Below are 17,405 nucleotides of genomic sequence, written 5' to 3'. Positions count from 1 at the left end.
GAGAGAGACAGCGTGCAAGCAGGGAGGGGCAGAGAGAGGGAGACACAGAATCCGAAGCAGCTTCCAGGCTCCAGGCTGTCAGCACAGAGCCCCACGCGGGGCTCGAACCCACGGACCGTGAGATCGTGACCTGAGCCAAAGTGGGGCACTTAACTGACTGAGCCACCCAGGTGCCCCAAGAGAATATTTTCAAGATGAAATGTCACAGGAGTCTAGAACCTTCTTGGGCACCAAACACAGAAGTGTCTAGAATGTTGGTAGTCAGGAAATACGTGAAGGGGTTTGGCACGATGTCAAGGAAGTTCCATTCATGGGACATAGAGTATTGTTGAGATGAGTCAATGAATGTATTTAAGGGTATTCCACAGACAGAACATTCAGATGGCTATCTGGGATTCTGTTGAAACAGTGGGAGTCCTGGAACATTGGGTTGAGATATTGAGGGTACTGAGGTATTTCAGGATGCAGTATGTGGGAGACCATGATATCGGAAGTGACTGAATGCTTCTGAAACACGAAATGTTGGCCAGGATCAGAGGTTCTGAGAATACGGATCACTGGTTCAAGTGGAACTTTGGGACGGGCAGAGAAGGGCTGGGCCAATGGAGTGAGGAGGGTGCAGAGGGAGGGAGGGAGGGAGGGAGGGAGGGAGGAAGAAGGCAGGTGAGCCAACTCAGCTTTTACTGTGGGCCCTTCCCCTTCGTCTGTTTCCACTCTTGGGTTCTGTGTTTTTGAATCGTTTCTCGGATCCACACAACATACTGAGAGACTCGAGTATAGACACCAGGCCGGTTGGGCTGCCCGCATGGGAAGTCTCCCCAGGAGATGATGCCATGGAGTGTTCCATTACAGATCAGGGGGCCCCCGGAGTCGCCCTGAGTGGGGGAAGAGAGAGAAGGGGGGTCCTTGGTGGAGGCAAACAAAGGCACAGGTGGGGACATATGGGAGAGAGTGAAAGATGGACACACACACAGAGCAGAGATAATGAGAGACAGGACACAGACAGGGCTAGAGAGAAACAGGCAGACGAGAAGACAACCAGAGAGGAGAGTGACAGCAAAAGAGACACAAAGAGAAAGGTGGAGCTAGATGGACCCTGAGACCAAGAACAAGAGAGAGACTTCTCTCTCCACATTTTTCTCTGCTCTTCAGTCTTGTTAGAGTGGTTACACCTTACCTCAAAACCCACCCTTGGTTCTCTGCTACCAACCCCACCTTGTGCCCACCCCCCCACACCGTGCTGCCCCCCAGCCCTGCTATGGCTTTATGGCTCCTTGGTGCCATCTCACTATTGGGCAAACTCACCCACATCTGGGTATGGTTATGTAGAGCGTGTACTCTCACTTCTCCCTTCTGGACCCAAGACACTCCTCATTGATCAATCAAGGCACACGCCATCTTTCCGACTAAACCAAAACTCAATCTCAGAAGCCTCCTCTACCGGATATAAGTTTTGCTTTTTTATGCTTAGTGGAGGTTTTTGCCCAGGTAGTACCCATTTCCTCCCATTTTGATAACTGCCCCCTGATTTTCTCTTTTGGGGAACAGCCCCTCCCTGGCCCACACAGTCAGTCACGTAACAGACTCGGTCCATCAGAGAATCCCACAGCTCTGGTCAGAGTGAAGGCTCAGGACACATGACTTAAGTCAGCCTAGTGAGAATCATGCTCAAGATGTTTATGTAAACAGGGGCGCTGGGGTGGCTCAGTCAAACATCTGACTTCGGCTCAGATCATGATCTCATGGTTTGTGGGTTCGAGCCCCACGTTGGGCTCTGTGCTGGCAGCTTGGAGCCTGGAGCCCGCTTTGGATTCTGTGTCTCCCTCTCTCTCTGACCCTCCCCCACTCATGCTCTGTTTCTCTCTCAAAAATAGATAAACATTTTAAAAAAGGATGTTTAGGTAAACACTTGGAAAACTTTTTCTGATCGAGTTGCTTAGGAGGGTGAGATGTGAGCCCAAAGCTGCTGGGAATAGCTTAACTGAGGATGAAGACAAAAACAGAAGAGAGAAGAGCTGAAATGAAAAGAGACAGCATTTTAAACACATTATTTGTGCACCGGGATCCATCCGTGCCTGAAGCAAGACACCCCTGGACTTTGCGGTCACAAAAGCCAGTGTGTCTTGCTTTTAAGCTGGTTTGAGTTGGGTTTCTCTCGCAACTGAAACAACACCAACCTTTATGCATCTCAACACAGGGATCTGGGCAGCCAATGCCAGTCAAAGCCGAGGCTTAAGATGAATTATAGTCTCCAGTCACGGGTACTTCTCTTTTTATCTCGACCCTCTATGCTAGGGGACATGTCCTCTTAAAACACTGGTTCCCCCAAGGCTAAAATGAAGCTCTCCCCCCCCCGAAGCTGTCCCTGCCTTCATTCTGGCTTCCCATCTTGGCCCATGGCAACCTCCCCGCCCCCTTGCCCCATGCCGTTCTCACCTCACAGGAGTCCTTGCCACCCTCTTCTGTGCCAGCACACAGCATGTTGGGTGTGATCTTCCCCGGGTAGACCTGATGACACTCCTCATCTGAGCGAAGCTGGATGTTGGCACATTGTAAGGTTGGGGGGTAACTCACTGGGAAGGAGAGAGAGGAAGGTCTAAGGATGTCTGTCTCAGCCAGGCTACAGGGTGGGAGTTAAACAGGAGAGTCGGTAGAAAATGGATGCAAAGAGGAAGATGGGGAACAGATGGGATATGTATCTGGGGTAAGGCATGGAGGAGACAGGTGTGGAGAGAAATGGGGCAGGGGAGGTGGAGGCCAACAAGAGGGGCAGATTCGAGAATGCAGGAAAGTGGGAAGAGACATAAAAGGGAGAGGAGAAGAGGGATAGTGACATGTGGTGAGAGACAGAAGATTGGGGGTGAGGAAACAAGGGGACAGAAAGCCGTGTGGAGACAGATGGCAGATGGGGGAGAAAGAGGGAAAGGAGACAGGGAAGAAGCCAGGGCACTGCTAAGGAGATGCAAAGGGCCCTTGATGCTATGAAGATCAGTTTTATATTCATGCACATGTAACTTAAACACAAAGGGTACACCTACACGTCCTTACATTTAACAAGTACATACCTGCCAATATATCAAATGCATTAAGTGACAATTTATTTAAATATATTTAGGTATAATTTGTCTAATACATAGTTTATATGTAAATGTATTTAAATAAATACATAATATAGAAATTATGATCTAAAAAAAAATCAACCTACATGATAATTTTCATATTTGGATACAAACGTGTAATGTGTTGTATTTATATAAATATATCATACATGTAATATATAACACATATTACAATATCTATGTTTTTATTAATTTATATATTTATATAAAGGATATAGAAGTTTATATATCTGATCTGTAACATTCTATAAAATATATAACTTCATGTATATTTATATAAAGGATATGTAACATAACTTTATACATATTTATAAATGTATATATATTTATATAAGGATATATAACTATATAACCTATGACATATGTAACATATAACTTTATATTTATAAATGGACATTTGTATAAAGGAGATATATATAACATGTTACCTTATTTATAAATGTATATGTATTCATATAAAGGATATATAACATATATTATATATCATATTACTATACATGTATTGTTTGATATATATAAAGGAATCTTCCTCCAACCTTCCCTCCCTTTTCTGCCCGGTTTACCCAGCCACTGACACCTCAGGCCACCTGTTGAGGGTGCATACCCTGGGGGCTGGTGGTGGTGCCCCAGCCAGACACCCGACAGCAGGTGCCAGCAGGGAGGCAGTCTTGGGAGAGGGGCACAACACGGATGTGGTTCGTGAGCTGGACCGGTGAATGCAGCTCCAGAAGCATGATGTCGTGGTCATGCTTCAGGTGGGTGGGGCTGATCTGGTATTGAGGGTGGGGGATAGAGCGGACTACCTCCCTCACCTGCTCTCCGGCCTCCACACGCCCCAGGGCATGCTTGCCCAGGTAAACTCTGTACCCTCTGTGGGTGCAGGAAGGGGGTGATTAGAGAGGTTAAGCCCGTCTCCACCACCTTCCTCCTCTCCAAACATCTCCTTCCACATCCTCAACTCCAGTCCCATTCAAATCCTCTTTCTGGACTTCATTTCCAGTCCCAAACCCCAACCCTAACTCTGACTTCATCCTCAATCCAGATCCACCCACCCCCTCACCACCCCAGTCCTGTTCTCATCCCTACCCTCATGCGCCCCTGACCCCACATACTCCTTCAGACAGTGTGCTGCAGTGAGGACCCATTTGGGGTCAACAAGGACTCCCCCACAGAGCAGCCGCTTTTGCACCAGTAGGGCTGCCTGCCAGGGCTGAGAGTGGGGGCGGCAGGTGTAGCCCCCCGGGAGAAACCCGCTGGTCCCATTAGTGCCGTTGAGAATCTTGGGATACTCCTGAGAGATACCTGGTGAAGAAGAGAAAATGTTAGGGAATTGGGGTTCAGGGGGAGAAGGAGGCCTTGGGCTTGGGGAGAGGGTCAGAATTTTGCTCTGGGTGACCAGGAATTGATGATTCATTTGTTGGCCTCTGGGAGTTGCCAGCTTCCATGTAGTGGAGAGGAGTCAGGGCAAAGAGGTGATGATGTCCTTTTCTGTATAAGTGCTAACTCCACTGGGGGCTCACAGAGTTCATGGAACAAGCCTGACTTTCTCCCCACCTGCATCTTCCCATCCCACCATGGAGACTGACCTATAGATCTACCTAGGCAGTAAGTATGTACCCATCCATCCATCCATCCATCCTTTCAACACGTATTTACCAGGTGCCTCTATGACTTTAAATAAAACCCATAGCCTAACCACTTTCAAATTCAAAGTTTGCAGGACTCTGTATCATCTGACTCTTACCAGCCTCTTTGGCCCCATCTCCCATCTTTCCTCTTCACACACTCTGTTCCAGACTTGTGGACCCATTCTCCAGACACACAATACCCTCTGAATTTGCTGCTGCTTCATTCTGGACAGTTCTTTCTCTAGACCTGTGCTGTTCGATATGGTAGCTGCTAGCCACATGTGGATATTTACATTTAGATTCATTAAAATGAAATACATTCAATTCTTCAACCACACCCGTTACAGTTGAAATGCTCAAGAGCCCCACATGGCCAGTGTCCACCATAGAGGACAGGGCATATACAGGACATCACATATATGAAATATTCTATTTGATGGCACTCAGAATCTACAGGCTACATGTCTGTGTCCTTCTTGACTCTGAGAGCTCAGTTCAGTTCAAACATTACCTCCTCGGGGGCCATCCCAGATTCCTGGCCACCTGGTCTAATATTGCCCCTCCTAGCCCCCCAGTCACACCCTATTACATTCACCCAGTTGATTCCCATCAGAGCCATGATCACTATTCATTTCTCTCTCTATTTGTTTACATTTATGTGGGTTTTTTATTTTAATCTCTACAATTTGACTATAAGGTCCATTGATAACAGGCACCTTAACTGCTTTATTCAGAGCTATATCCCCAGGACCAAGCACAGTGTCTGGCACATAGTAGGTGTTCACTCAATAAGTGTTGTGTGCTAGGCACTATGCCCAGCATTGGAGACATAGCAATCAACAATGGGAAAGTCCAATCCTAAATGTGCCACTTTCTGGCTGGGTGATGCCCTACCAGTTGCCAGGCTTAGCTTTCTCATGGGGCACGGCACCTGGCATAGAGCAAGTGCTCAGCAAGTGGGGACTGTTATTAATTATTAGCTATAGGGGTGTCTGGGTGGCTCAGTCAGCTAAGCATCCAACTCTTGATTTCGGCTCAGATCATGATCTCATGGTTGAGTGTGAGCCCTGCATTGGGCTCTGGGTGGACAGCTCAGAGCCTGGAGCCTGCTTCAGTTTCTGTGTCTCTCTCTCTGCCCTCTTCCAGCTCATGCTGTCTCTCTCTCAAAAATAAACATTAAAAAAAAATTATTAGCGGGGGGCCTGGATGGCTCAGTCAGTTAAGCGTCCGACTTCAGCTCAGGTCATGATCTTGCGGTTCGTGAGTTCCAGCCCTGTGTCGGCCTCTGTACTGAGAGTTCAGAGCCTGGAGCTTGCCTCATTCTCTGTGTCTCCTTCTCGCTCTCTCTCTCTCTCACGGCCCCTCCCCAGCTCATGTTCTCTCTCTCTCTCAAAAAAAAAAAAATAAACATTAAAAAAAATTATTAGCAGGTCCCCAGCTCTGTGGCCAGTAGGCTCTTCTCCTCCCTGGGCCAGCTTCCCCACCTACATAAGCCACGGGATTAGCTCAGTGGTTCTCAAAATTGGGGACAGGAGTCTTGGTGGACACAGGTCATTTAGGTGGTACAGAGATGAGGTATAAATGACATCAAATGGCAGCCTCAGAAACTGAGTCACTGTCCAGTTCTCTTCCAGTCCTCATTTTGCCAAGCAGAAATGGAGCTCCGTGATGGGACTGATATGCTTTTAATACCTCTCTAATCCTCGCTGAGCTCACTTTTTTATTTTTTATTTTTTAACGTTTATTTATTTTTGAGACAGAGAGAGAGCGAGCATGAATGGGGGAGGGTCAGAGAGAGGGAGACACAGAATCTGAAACAGGCTCCAGGCTCTGAGCTGTCAGCACAGAGCCTGACGCGGGGCTCGAACTCACGGACCGCGAGATCATGACCTGAGCCGAAGTCGGACGCTTAACCGACGAGCCACCCAGGCGCCCCTGAGCTCACTTTTTAAAACCTGGAAGAAACAGAAGCCTTTAGCCGGCAACCTAAAATTTATCTGCCATTGTTGTTTGGGGAAAGGTCAAAAAAGGCCCACTATGGGCAATGTCAGATGGTCCAACCCAATAAATACATTGTTTTTGTTGTTACATTGTGCAGGATTTATGTTTTCCTCTTACCTTTTATTTATAGCAAAGGGTGTTCTTTTCCATTTAGGACAATGATATAAGTTAAAAAAAAGTTTAAAAAAGTTGCAAAAAAAAAAAGAATTGACTCTAAGCAGACCATGAGATCTAAAATAATGAATATGGTTTGCCAGAACCTCAAGTCCAGGATGCTGGGGACAGGGCAGCCAATGTGCATCAGGATCCTGACTCAGGCGCCACAGGTGTCTTTGGGGCAGGACCTGCTGTCTCAGAGTCCCAGGGTTTTAGCTGTGAAACTGGAGTAATTATAGTGTTCCTACCTCATAAGGCTGCTGAGGGCTCCATAAGATGATGCATGTGGAGCTCCTAGCCCAGGGCGTGGTGCCCAGGAGGGGCTTAGGACAAGGGCACGAGTCCTGGGAGTGGCAGCAAAGGAGAGAAACCACCCCACCTTCAGGCCAAGGGTGGTGCCAGGTGCCTGAGGACTCCTCCCTCCTCAGGTCTCGGCTCAGGGGTCCAGACCTTTGGGTGGCCTTCCAAGCCAGGAGCTGCCATTCCATCTCAAGGCTCCTGGCTTGGCCCCTTGAAGCCATCACCTCCTGTCACAGTCCTAACTAGTTATTAACTAATTATTTGAGTAATTGTTTGAATAATGCCTGCATCCTTCCCCGCTAGGCTCTGGATGCTAATATCAGGAACCGTGTCTGCTTGCACAGCACCCAGAACAGTGCCTAGTGCTCAACAGCTTGTTGGTTAGATGAATGGCTATGGATGAATGGATGGACGGAAGGACGGATGGGTGGACAGGTGATGATGCCTGAGAATCTGCCTGCAAATTTGCCTTAAACATGAGGAATCTTTGGGGACCGACTCAGGGTAGAATCAGGTTTGGGGGTCACCCCAAGAATTAAAGGAAGAACAAACTAGAAGGCTCTGGAAGAAGCTGATAATGAAGAGTGAATACTAATAAAGTAATGACGACTAACTTTTCAGCCCCTTCCATCTGCCACGCATTAGCTTATTCTAACATTCACAACAACCTTTCCTAGGAGGGACTTAGATGTTCTCATTTTACAGATTAAAAAACACAAAGAAGCTAAATTACTTGCTCAAAGCGGCAGCGTCAGGATCTGAACCCAACTCTCACGATTGCCCTGCTTGAGAGGGGAGGAGGCTGCTGCGGGGGCAGGGGCTGCAGGTGGGGGTGAGCTTTCCACTGCAGAGTAGGGCAATCAGAGAAGGAGCTGGTGAGGAACATCCAGAAAACTTATAAATAGGAGCGGGCTCACCAGAGCGGGGACGCCCCAGGGAGGGGTCTGGGGTCGGTGGGGAGGGTGCGCTAGCCCCGGCCCAGAAACCAGGTCACGCAGGGACAAGCAGGAAGCTCTCAGGGCTGTCCCTGCGGGACCCGGCCTCGAGTGGGCGGTGGGCGGGGCTCAGGGCTCCCACGCCCCCTCCTCCTGCCCTGACCCCTCCTACCATTGTTTGGGTGGCCACCCCGCCTCCACCCCCGCGCATTCTTACCGCCTGACAAGGCCACCGTCAGGAAGGCGATCATAGCGGCCAGGGGCCACATGGCGGCTCCGGGGTGGGGAGCAGGGCGGGCGGGGCCTGAGAAGTTGTGGGGGAAGTGTTAAGGGCTGGCTCGAACCCCCGTCTCTGGCCGCCCCTCCTCCCCACCTGTGCGCCTGCACTTTCCAGTCTAAAATCTCTCCTTCATTAAGAGCCTTGGGCCTGGAATCTGCACCCCCGTCCTAAATTCCATCCTCGGTGGGGAGCCCAGTAAGGAGGCGAGAGGGGCAGGGGGGCGTGCACAGCGTGCATCCGTGCCCTCCAGCGAGATGGGGGCCTCAGTACCCGCTCCCGCCGCTCTCTGACCCCTTGCTCCCCTCTCAGGGTCGTCCCGGGCACCTGGCCTCAAGCAGCTTATCTTTCAGCGTGCTTCACCCTCCCCTGCTCTGTAGATCTGTACCTCTATAACTGAACCCCTGGCTTCCCGCCCCATCTCCCTGACTCAGCTGTTCTCCCTCTTTTCCTTTCCCAGCTCACATCTCCCTCCTCTCCCCACTCCTCCCCTCTGATGCTCCCGCCCCTGCCCCAGGCGGACCCTACCTCTGTGAGAGGCCCGGGTGCAGAACTTCGCCGCCAGCTGCTTCCAACTTCAGCCTGGACCCATGGCTTTTTAACCCCTGAATTCCCTCCCCCAGCGCCCTCAGCATTTCCCTGTTGCTGGCCTCCCCCTCTCCACCCCCAAAGGCTCAGTAGGCTGCTGCCTGGCACCCCCCAGTCTGGGTTTGGCCCTTCCGCTTGGGGCGGAGCTCCAGGACAAGCTGGGACCCAGATCTGGCCCCACCCAGGCCCCATTTGAACCCACTGTGAACTTGGGAGGCAGCAGGACTCACTTAGAGGGAAGGGGAAAGCTATTTCCTTCCTCAAACCCACCCTAAATCCCAATGGCCCTCCCTAACACCAATCCATTTTCCATCCCACTTTCTAATCTCTCCAACCCCTGTGCACATCTTTACATCCATCAGCTTCCAAATGGCCATTTTCCACCCTATTCCTATCTCCCTAATTTTAACCATACCCCTTACAGTCAGCCTATCCCCCAAACACAACCCCATCAACAGCCTTATCTCAAGTTTATCCGGACCTCAAACCCAACACATCCAAATTCCAGTTCCCAACTTCATCTCCAGCACCAGCACGCGGAGATGCCTAAATTCCACCATTGGCCTTCCCCCACCCCCACCCCCATCCCCACCCCCAAAACCATCAGGCACCAGAAGGGAATCTTCAGATAGGTGGCTTAGAAAGTCAACTGTACTGGACTTGGATGGGGCCCGGAAGAGCAATATTTTGTTTGGGTAAATGGCCTTTAAGGAGCAGGGCCAGTTGGGGTGAGGGAGTCCATGGGATGTAGGTGGAGAGGGAGAAGCAGGAATCGGAAAGCTCTGGGGGCCAGGAAGATGGGGAAGAGGAAGGAGGAAGAGGTGGTGTTTTGGGAATGAGTAGGTGTCTCTTGGAACTGTGACTGGGTGGGGCCATGAATTAATCCTAGGGGGTGGAGGGGGCAGGATTAAGGATTAAGGAGGGCAGAGGTGGGGTCAGAATTTGGAAGAAAGCCAGGGATGGGGATCAGATGAAGTTGGGAGAGAGAACAGTGGTGTCAAAATGAGGATAAGGGATTAAGATGCCAGAGTGAAGGTTCACCTCAAAATAGTGTAGTCCATGTTGGAGAGGTTTAAGTTTGGATATAGGGATCAAATCTAGTGACAAAAGATAAGTTTTTTTTTTTTTTAAGGGATCTAACCAGGACTCTCCTACATATATAAAATAAGCATACATCAAAGATTTTATTTTGATCCATTAATAAATGATGGAGTTAGTAAGATGTTACAAAGACCCACACAGGTAGAGGCAATAAGGAATACTGAAATAGATTTATAAATAGATGGAGAACTGGTTTATTCTACATGGGTGGGGAGGGAAATTAATTGTACTTCACCTGACAAAATTCATTTGTATGGTTATGGTTATAGACAAGAATGATTTGCAACTCTATCAGCTGTCTATAATTTACAGAGTCGTAAAGTAGCTGAAAGACAATAACAGAGGCAGAGACCGCATAAAATCAAATAACCTACTTAGTTTTCCATCAGAGACATCTGTTGGGTTCATCTCAAAGTCTTTCACATTTTTTCCTTGCACTGAGAACAAAAGTTCATGGACAGGTTTAGGATGGGTCTGATGACAGCACTGGGAATGCAAGTGAGTCTGGGGGGAGAATAGACACAGGGTGAGGATGGGGTTCTAGTTGGTTTTGAGGATAGGACTGAGTTCTCAATGGGAGGGTTCTGGGGATAAGAATGTTGATGGAGCCATGATTGAGGATTTGGATGGGAGGTTTTGAAATATAGCTGAGCAGGTGTTGTGGGTTGATGGTGATAACAAAAACTAGATGTGAGGTTAGGTGTCTGTGTTGCAGAAGGGTTTTTTGTTTTTTAATGTTTATTTATTTTTGAGAGAGGAGAGACAGAGCATGAGTGGGGGAGGGGTGCAAAGAGGGGGAGACACAGAATCTGAAGCAGGCTCCAGGCTCTGAGCTGTCAGCACAGAGCCCGACGCAGAGCTCGAACTCACGAACCATGGGATCATGACCTGAGCCGAAGTCGGACGCTTACCCGACTGAGCCACCCAAGCTCCCCTTAGTAGGGTTTTGATGGGAATGGACCGGCTCATAGCTGTGAGCTTCTCTCAAGGTGACAGAAAGAGTATTGTCTTTCCCCACCTTGAAATTCCCTTACCTCACAAGGCTGGACCCAGAGTGGGTCCTGAGTTCACTCTTTTGGAGTAGTGTTGGGTTCAGGTTGGGTGGAGGGAGGATGCAGGAGGAAGGAGGATGCAGGTTAAGTGAGGTGACTGACACTCTTGTGTGGGAAGTCCGGGTACCTATGCCCTCTTGTGGCCTGGGTCCACACTTCCAGAAAAGGCTTTCTCACTTGGGAAGGGCTGGGTCCTGGAGTAGGGGTGGCTGGCTTTGGTATTTGCTTAGGGGTGAGTACCAGGTCAATGCTGATATTAGGGTTTATGATTGGCCAGGACTTAGGTTGCTGACTCATGTTGAAGTGAAGTCATAGACCCACCAAGAGTTGGGTGCATTCCATCCCCTCACATGATCAATAAGACAACTGGAGCCCATGGAGGGCAGTGAGCTGCTGAAAGTCCCAGAACTAGACCAAATCCAGCTGTACTGTCTCATAAATCAGGGTCTTTTCCCTGTCAGAGGGCAGGGCTGGAGAAAGGACTAGAAAAAGAGACAGTGGCCTTAGTGGTTCAGAGTTGAGACGCAAATGATGTGAGTCCAAGTGGCCAAGCGACATGGCCACTCATTGTCCCCATTTGCAAAATCGTGCTATCAACAGCACATACCTCATAGAGGAGGGTTAAATGAGTTAATATTTGAGGGTTGCTTAGATGAGAGCCCGACAGAGACCAAGGGACACAAATGTGCTTGTTAATTAAGTAAAGCTGGAAATGGAGGTAGCCTGAGGTTTCCAGAAGCCCCACCCTAGCTTGGCTTCAAAATGGGGTTCTTTGTCAAGCAAGGACTGGAAGTTCTGGTTGGAAGTGCTGGCTGGCTGGGATGAGAAAGTTGGCCCCACACCCAGGCTCAGAGGAGAGGCCCCAATGCAAACATGAAGGGAGGGGGAGACAGAGAAAGATACAAAGGGATAAATACACAGAGATAGAAAGACAGGGTGGGTAGGAGAGAACAGAGGAAATGCAGAGACAGAGAGAGAAACAAAGGCATCGAGATGGAGGGGCACCTGGGTGGCTCAGTGGGTTCAGCGTCTGACTCTTAATCTCAACTCAGGTCATGATCTCGTGGTTCATGAGTTCGAGCCCCACATTGGGCTTTGCGCTGATAATGCAGAGCCTGCTTGGGATTCTCTCTCTTCCCTTTATCTCTGCCCTCCCCAGCCACCGTGCTTGTGCACGCTTGCTCACACACTCTCTCTCTCTCAATAGATCAATAAACTTTAAAAAAAATGTCAAGACGCACAAATTATTCTCTGTATCTGGGTACGTGTTGTTAAGGATGTCGGTCCCAGTCATCATCTTTGCCGTGCAGCAACAGCAAACCACTTTTCACCCATCAGAATAGCAAAAACTAAAAAGGTCACTCTTGCCACCTACCTGTGTCTGCGCCCACATCCTCTGCCTCCTCTCCTATTTCTGTAGGTGAACAGCCTGCACCTCCCGCTAAGACAGACCCCTCCACTTGTGCCTGGGGTGGAGGCACAAGTCCCTTCTCACCTCCCGTCCCTTCTCACCTCCCTGGGAACATTGTGCAGCCAGCATTTCTCTGCTCCTTTGCCTGCATCAATTTTTTTCCTTCTCCAGGAACATACAAACATATTACATACAGTTGCTCCCTTATTCCATTAAAAGAATTGGAACAAAAACCAAACCTCTCAAACCTTCATGTTCTCCTTGAGCATTCTGGCCCCAATTTTTTTTTTTTGGCCCATTTTTTTTCTCCCCTTGACTGCAATTTCTCCTAAAAAGTTGGCTACACTCACTGTCTGCAACTCCTGTCCTCCTAGTCTCTCTCAAGCCCACTCCATGGCACCAAAAACTTCAATGTTGCTGAACCCATCTTACTTGAGCTATCAGCAGCGTTTAACAAGTGGATCACTCTGTTCCTTCAGAGATTTTGTTTTTTCCTTGGCTTCTGGGACACTATACTCTCCTGGTCTTCCTCATTGTTCACTGGCTGCTCCTCATCCGTGTCTGGTGCTGCTTTCTCTGGCCCGTCTCTACATGGCGGAGCACCTCAGGGCTGGGCACTTGGTTCTGTCCTCTCCTCAGTCTACACTCACTCCCTCAGTGATCTCACCTGGCCTCGTGGCTTTACATGCCATCTACCTGCTGACAACTCCCAAATTTACGTCTCCAGCCAGATGTTTCTCCTGAACTCTCAACTTGACATCCAACTGCCTGCCCCACATCTGCATGTCCAAAACCAAACCCCGGGCTCTCAGCAGCTCTCCGGGTCCAAACAGTCTCCTCTCGCAGAGTCTTGATCTTCTCCACTGGTGGTCTCTCCTTCCTTCCAGTCCTCAGCAGTGAAAAAACCTTCATCTCTCTTTTGGATTCCTGCTCCCACATCCCATGTCCATTTTATTACCAAACCCTGTCGGCTCTGCCTTCGAAATAGATCCCCGATCTGACCGTTTCTCAACACCTTCCACCGTTGCCATCTGGCACCTCCCAGCTGCCATCATCTCTCACCCGGGGTTATTGCAAATTTTCTACTTGGTCTCCCTGTTTCTGGCCTGTCCACCTTCACTCTGTTTTTGATGTGGCAGCCAGAGTGACCTTTTAAGAAAACGTAAGTCGGAACAGATCACTCCTCTTCTCAAAACCCTGCAATGCCCCCAGCTCACTCAGAGTGAATGTCCCATGTCCTTATGGTGGCTGACAAGCCTCTACACCATCTGGCCCCAGTGGTCCTCTGACATCATTGACCCTCCCCTCTTTCCCACCCTTCTGATGCCAGGCTCACGCTCAGAACCTGCTGTTCCCCCGACAGGAGGACTTTTCCAAGCCAGATGTCTGGTCTCATCGATTCTTTTCATTCTCTCTTTGAAGACTTTCCTGACCACCATAGTTGGGAATTCCCAGGACAGTTTCAACGAATGACTAGAAGGACTCACAATTCCCAGGACAGGTTCAACGAATGACTAGAAGGACTCACAATTCCCAGGACAGTTTCAACGAATGACTAGAAGGACTCACAATTCCCAGGACAGTTTCAACGAATGACTAGAAGGACTCACAATTCCCAGGACGGGTTCAACGAATGACTAGAAGGACTCACAGAACCCAAGGAAGCTGCTATACTGTGGTTTCAGTTTATTACAAGTAAAAGTGTAGCATAAAATAAGCAGGGGGAAATGGTGCACAAGGGAGTCCAGGAGAGGCCCAGGCACAAGCTTCTGGACGTCCTCTCTCAGTGAAGCTGTGCAGACACTGCCTGTTTCTCCCAGCAGCGATGTGTGACAGCACATACAGAGTACTGTTAACCACAGAAGCTCCCCTAAGCTTTGGTATCCAGGGCTTTTTTTTTTTTTAACATTTATTTATTTTTGAGACAGAGAGAGGCAGAGCATGAACAGGGGAGGGGCAGAGAGAGAGGGAGACACAGAATCTGATACAGGCTCCAGGCTCCGAGCTGTCAGCACAGAGCCCAACGCAGGGCCCAAACTCACAGACCGTGAGATCATGACCCGAACCGAAGTCGGACGCTTCACCGACCGAGCCACCCAGGCGCCCCTGGTGTCCAGGGCTTTTATTTGGGGTCAGTCACATGGGCACATGGCCTTCTGCTTGCATAGCTGACCTTAGTCTCCAGCCCCTGCAGAGGTCAAACTGCCCCAAGGTCTCTACCATGTTGGGTTTTTTTTTTTTTAGTTTTTTTTTAAAGTTTATTTATTTATTTTGAGAGAGACAGACAGCACAGGTCGGGGAGGGGCACAGAGAAGAAGAGAGGGAATCCCAAGCAGGCTCCATGCTGTCAGCGAAGAGCCCACGAAGCCTTGGGCTCTAACCCACGAAGCCGTGAGATCATGACCTGAGCTGAAATCAAGAGTCAGATGCTTAATCGACTGAACCACTGAGACACCCTCTACCTTGTCATTTTTATTAGGATAGACTATCTGGCACAACCAAGGCCCCCAGGTAAACAAAGACACCGTTACCAGGCAAAATAACACACTAAGGCAAAACTTTCTTTTTTTTTTAAATTAAAAAAATTTGTTTTTAGTTTATTTATTTTTGAGAGACAGAGAGCAGGGGAGGGGCAGAGAGAGAGGGAGACAGAATCCCAAGCAGGCTCTGCACTGTCAGTGCAGAGCCCCATGCAGGGCTTGAACCCACAAACCGAGAGATCGTGACCTGAGCCGAAATCAAGTGTCAGATGCTTAACCGACTGAGCCACCAAGAAGCTTGCAAGCCTTTCTTTCTGTTCAGGTTGTGGACAACTCAGGCCTGTTGAGTTAACCCTTTGTTGCATAACACCTCCTGAAAATCGTAACCCTCCTCTGACATTTTCTATCCCCTTACTCTGCTTTACTTTTATCCAAGGCACTCACTCCCATCTGTAATGCTTTATGTATTTACTTATTCATTTATTTATTTCCAGTCTGCCTCTCCTTTAGAAGTGAGTTCCCTGGGGGCAGAGGTGTTTATCTGTTTTGTTTTAAAACAGTACCTGGGGTATAATAAAATTCAATGAATCTTTGCTGGACTAACGAACGAAATGCAGGCACTGCTGAGGGTGTAGGGAGATAGGGATCCTTCTATCTGGGCAAAAACCTGCTAGTACCTGGTGACATTGATTAAGAGTAGGCCTTTTGGGGCTCCTGAGTGGCTCAGTCGGTTAAGTGTCCGACTTTGGCTCAGGCTCAGGTCATGATTTCACGGCTGGTAGGTTCAAATCCCAGGTCAGGCTCTGTGCTGACAGCTCAGAGCCTGGAGCCTGCTTTGGATTCTGTATCTCTCTCTCTCTCTCCCTCTCTCAATCTCTCTCTCTGCCCCTTCCCCACTAGCACTCCGTCTCTGTCTCTTAAGAATAAATAAATATTTAAAAATTTTTTAAACATGTTGTGTGTATGCCATGGTGCTTCTCAAGCTTTCAGATGCATTCTGTCCCTGGGGATCCTGTTAAAATGCAGATTCTGGTTCATTTGGTCTGGACGGGGGCCCAAGACTCTGACATCACAAAAGCTCCAGGTAATTCTGATGCTGCTGTTTCCTGGACCGCACTTTGAGAAGCAAGTGGTGCTCTCCAATAGACCTTCTTGTGATGATGGAAATATTCTATTTATCTGAGCTGCCCAATTATGGCAGCCATTAGCCACCAGGTTACTGAGCACCAGAAATGTGGCAAGAGCAGCTAATGAGTGGAATCTTAACGTGTATTGAATTTAGCTCATTTTAATTTAAAAATTAAATGACCACATGTGGCTAATGGCTGCCATATTGGACAGCACAGGTGGAGAAGACTCTGTGGCAGTTAGAGGCAATAAACTAGATGAACAAACAGCAACACGAACAGATGATTAACACAGTGTTTGGTGGAATAAGATCACCTATTTAATGCCTCGACCCTGGGGCACTTGGTTGGCTCAGTCGGTAAAGCATGTGACCCTTGATCTCGGGGTCTTGAGATCAAGCCCCATGTTGGGCATAGAGCCTACTTAAAAAAAAGTACCTCAACCTGACTCCTCACCTACACCCACCTTCCGTGTACCCTACTTCATCCAATTTAAGATGTTGATGATTGTATTTGCACTATTACTTTGCATACCTCTGAAATAGAGAAAGACGATGTCGATTAAATCGTGATACAGTGCTAAGACACTACTGGTTGTAAGATGCTTCCCACTTCAGAATTGTTAAACATGTGAAGGAATGTGCACCTGCGAAACAATAAAATGCAGTACTGAACCATCACAGCAGGGAGTATAAGTTTGGAAATCAGATTAAAGTAATCTTTGATCTAAACTACTTTTATTTTGGGGTGCCTGGGTGGCTCAGTCAGTTGCGTGTCCGACTTTGGCTCAGGTCATGATCTCGCAGTCTGTGAGTTTGAGCCCCGCGTCGGACTCTGTGCTGACAGCTCAGAGCCCGGAGCCTGCTTCAGATTCTGTGTCTCTCTCTCTCTCTCTCTCTCTCTGCCCCTCCCCTGCTCATGCTCTGTCTCTCTCTCTGTCAAAAATAAATAAACATTTAAAAAAATTAAAAAAAACCACAACTTTTATTTAGCGTTATAGAAGGATACAGGCCAAGAATTACAGCATGGCTGTATCATCATCTCACCAGGGGCCTGAAGGTACCTTAGTACACAGCTGCTCTTGTCCCCTTTGCTCCACAGAGCTTGTATGGCTGTTGCATATGTGAGCCAAAGTGTGTCTGTGTCACCTGGACACAAGGTGCAGCCTCCATGTCCCAACAATCTTTGGAATTTCTGTAGCCATGCGGTTCCCAGACCCAGCACCTGAGA

The 17,405-nt window shown here is 48.6% G+C and overlaps 1 protein-coding gene across 2 annotated transcripts; it reads right to left on the bottom strand.

Annotated features, from left to right (window-relative positions):
* On the bottom strand, nt 1-8,693 carry KLK13 (kallikrein related peptidase 13). Of its 2 annotated transcripts, XM_049621669.1 has the most exons (5): nt 8,357-8,693; nt 4,232-4,421; nt 3,724-3,989; nt 2,437-2,573; nt 1-875 (listed from the first exon to the last, which is right to left on the bottom strand). In XM_049621669.1, the coding sequence occupies exons 1-5, from the start codon at nt 8,406-8,408 to the stop codon at nt 681-683; spliced, it is 840 nt and encodes a 279-aa protein (XP_049477626.1). In that variant the 5' UTR covers nt 8,409-8,693; the 3' UTR covers nt 1-680. The 2 variants fall into 2 exon arrangements, with proteins under 2 accessions (XP_049477626.1, XP_049477625.1); XM_049621668.1 differs by lacking the exon at nt 8,357-8,693 and having other exon boundaries at nt 4,232-4,752.
* Nucleotides 8,694-17,405: the final 8,712 nt, after the last annotated feature.

The sequence above is a fragment of the Panthera uncia genome (assembly GCF_023721935.1).
Source record: "Panthera uncia isolate 11264 chromosome E2 unlocalized genomic scaffold, Puncia_PCG_1.0 HiC_scaffold_19, whole genome shotgun sequence".
In the NCBI taxonomy this organism is placed as follows: domain Eukaryota; kingdom Metazoa; phylum Chordata; class Mammalia; order Carnivora; family Felidae; genus Panthera; species Panthera uncia.
The sequence above is the reverse complement of the archived record's forward strand: the minus strand, read 5'-3'. Positions and strand labels throughout refer to the sequence as shown.

Excerpts from the sequence above, each read along its gene's own strand:
- KLK13 (XM_049621668.1), bottom strand. The coding sequence starts at position 4,533 with ATGAATCATCAATTCCTGGTCACCCAGAGCAAAATTCTGACCCTCTCC. Across the intron at positions 3,990-4,231 it reads GCAGCACACTGTCTGAAGGA|AGGGTACAGAGTTTACCTGG; the intron begins GTATGTGGGGTC and ends CTGCACCCACAG. Across the intron at positions 2,574-3,723 it reads CACCACCACCAGCCCCCAGG|TGAGTTACCCCCCAACCTTA; the intron begins GTATGCACCCTC and ends TCTCCTTCCCAG.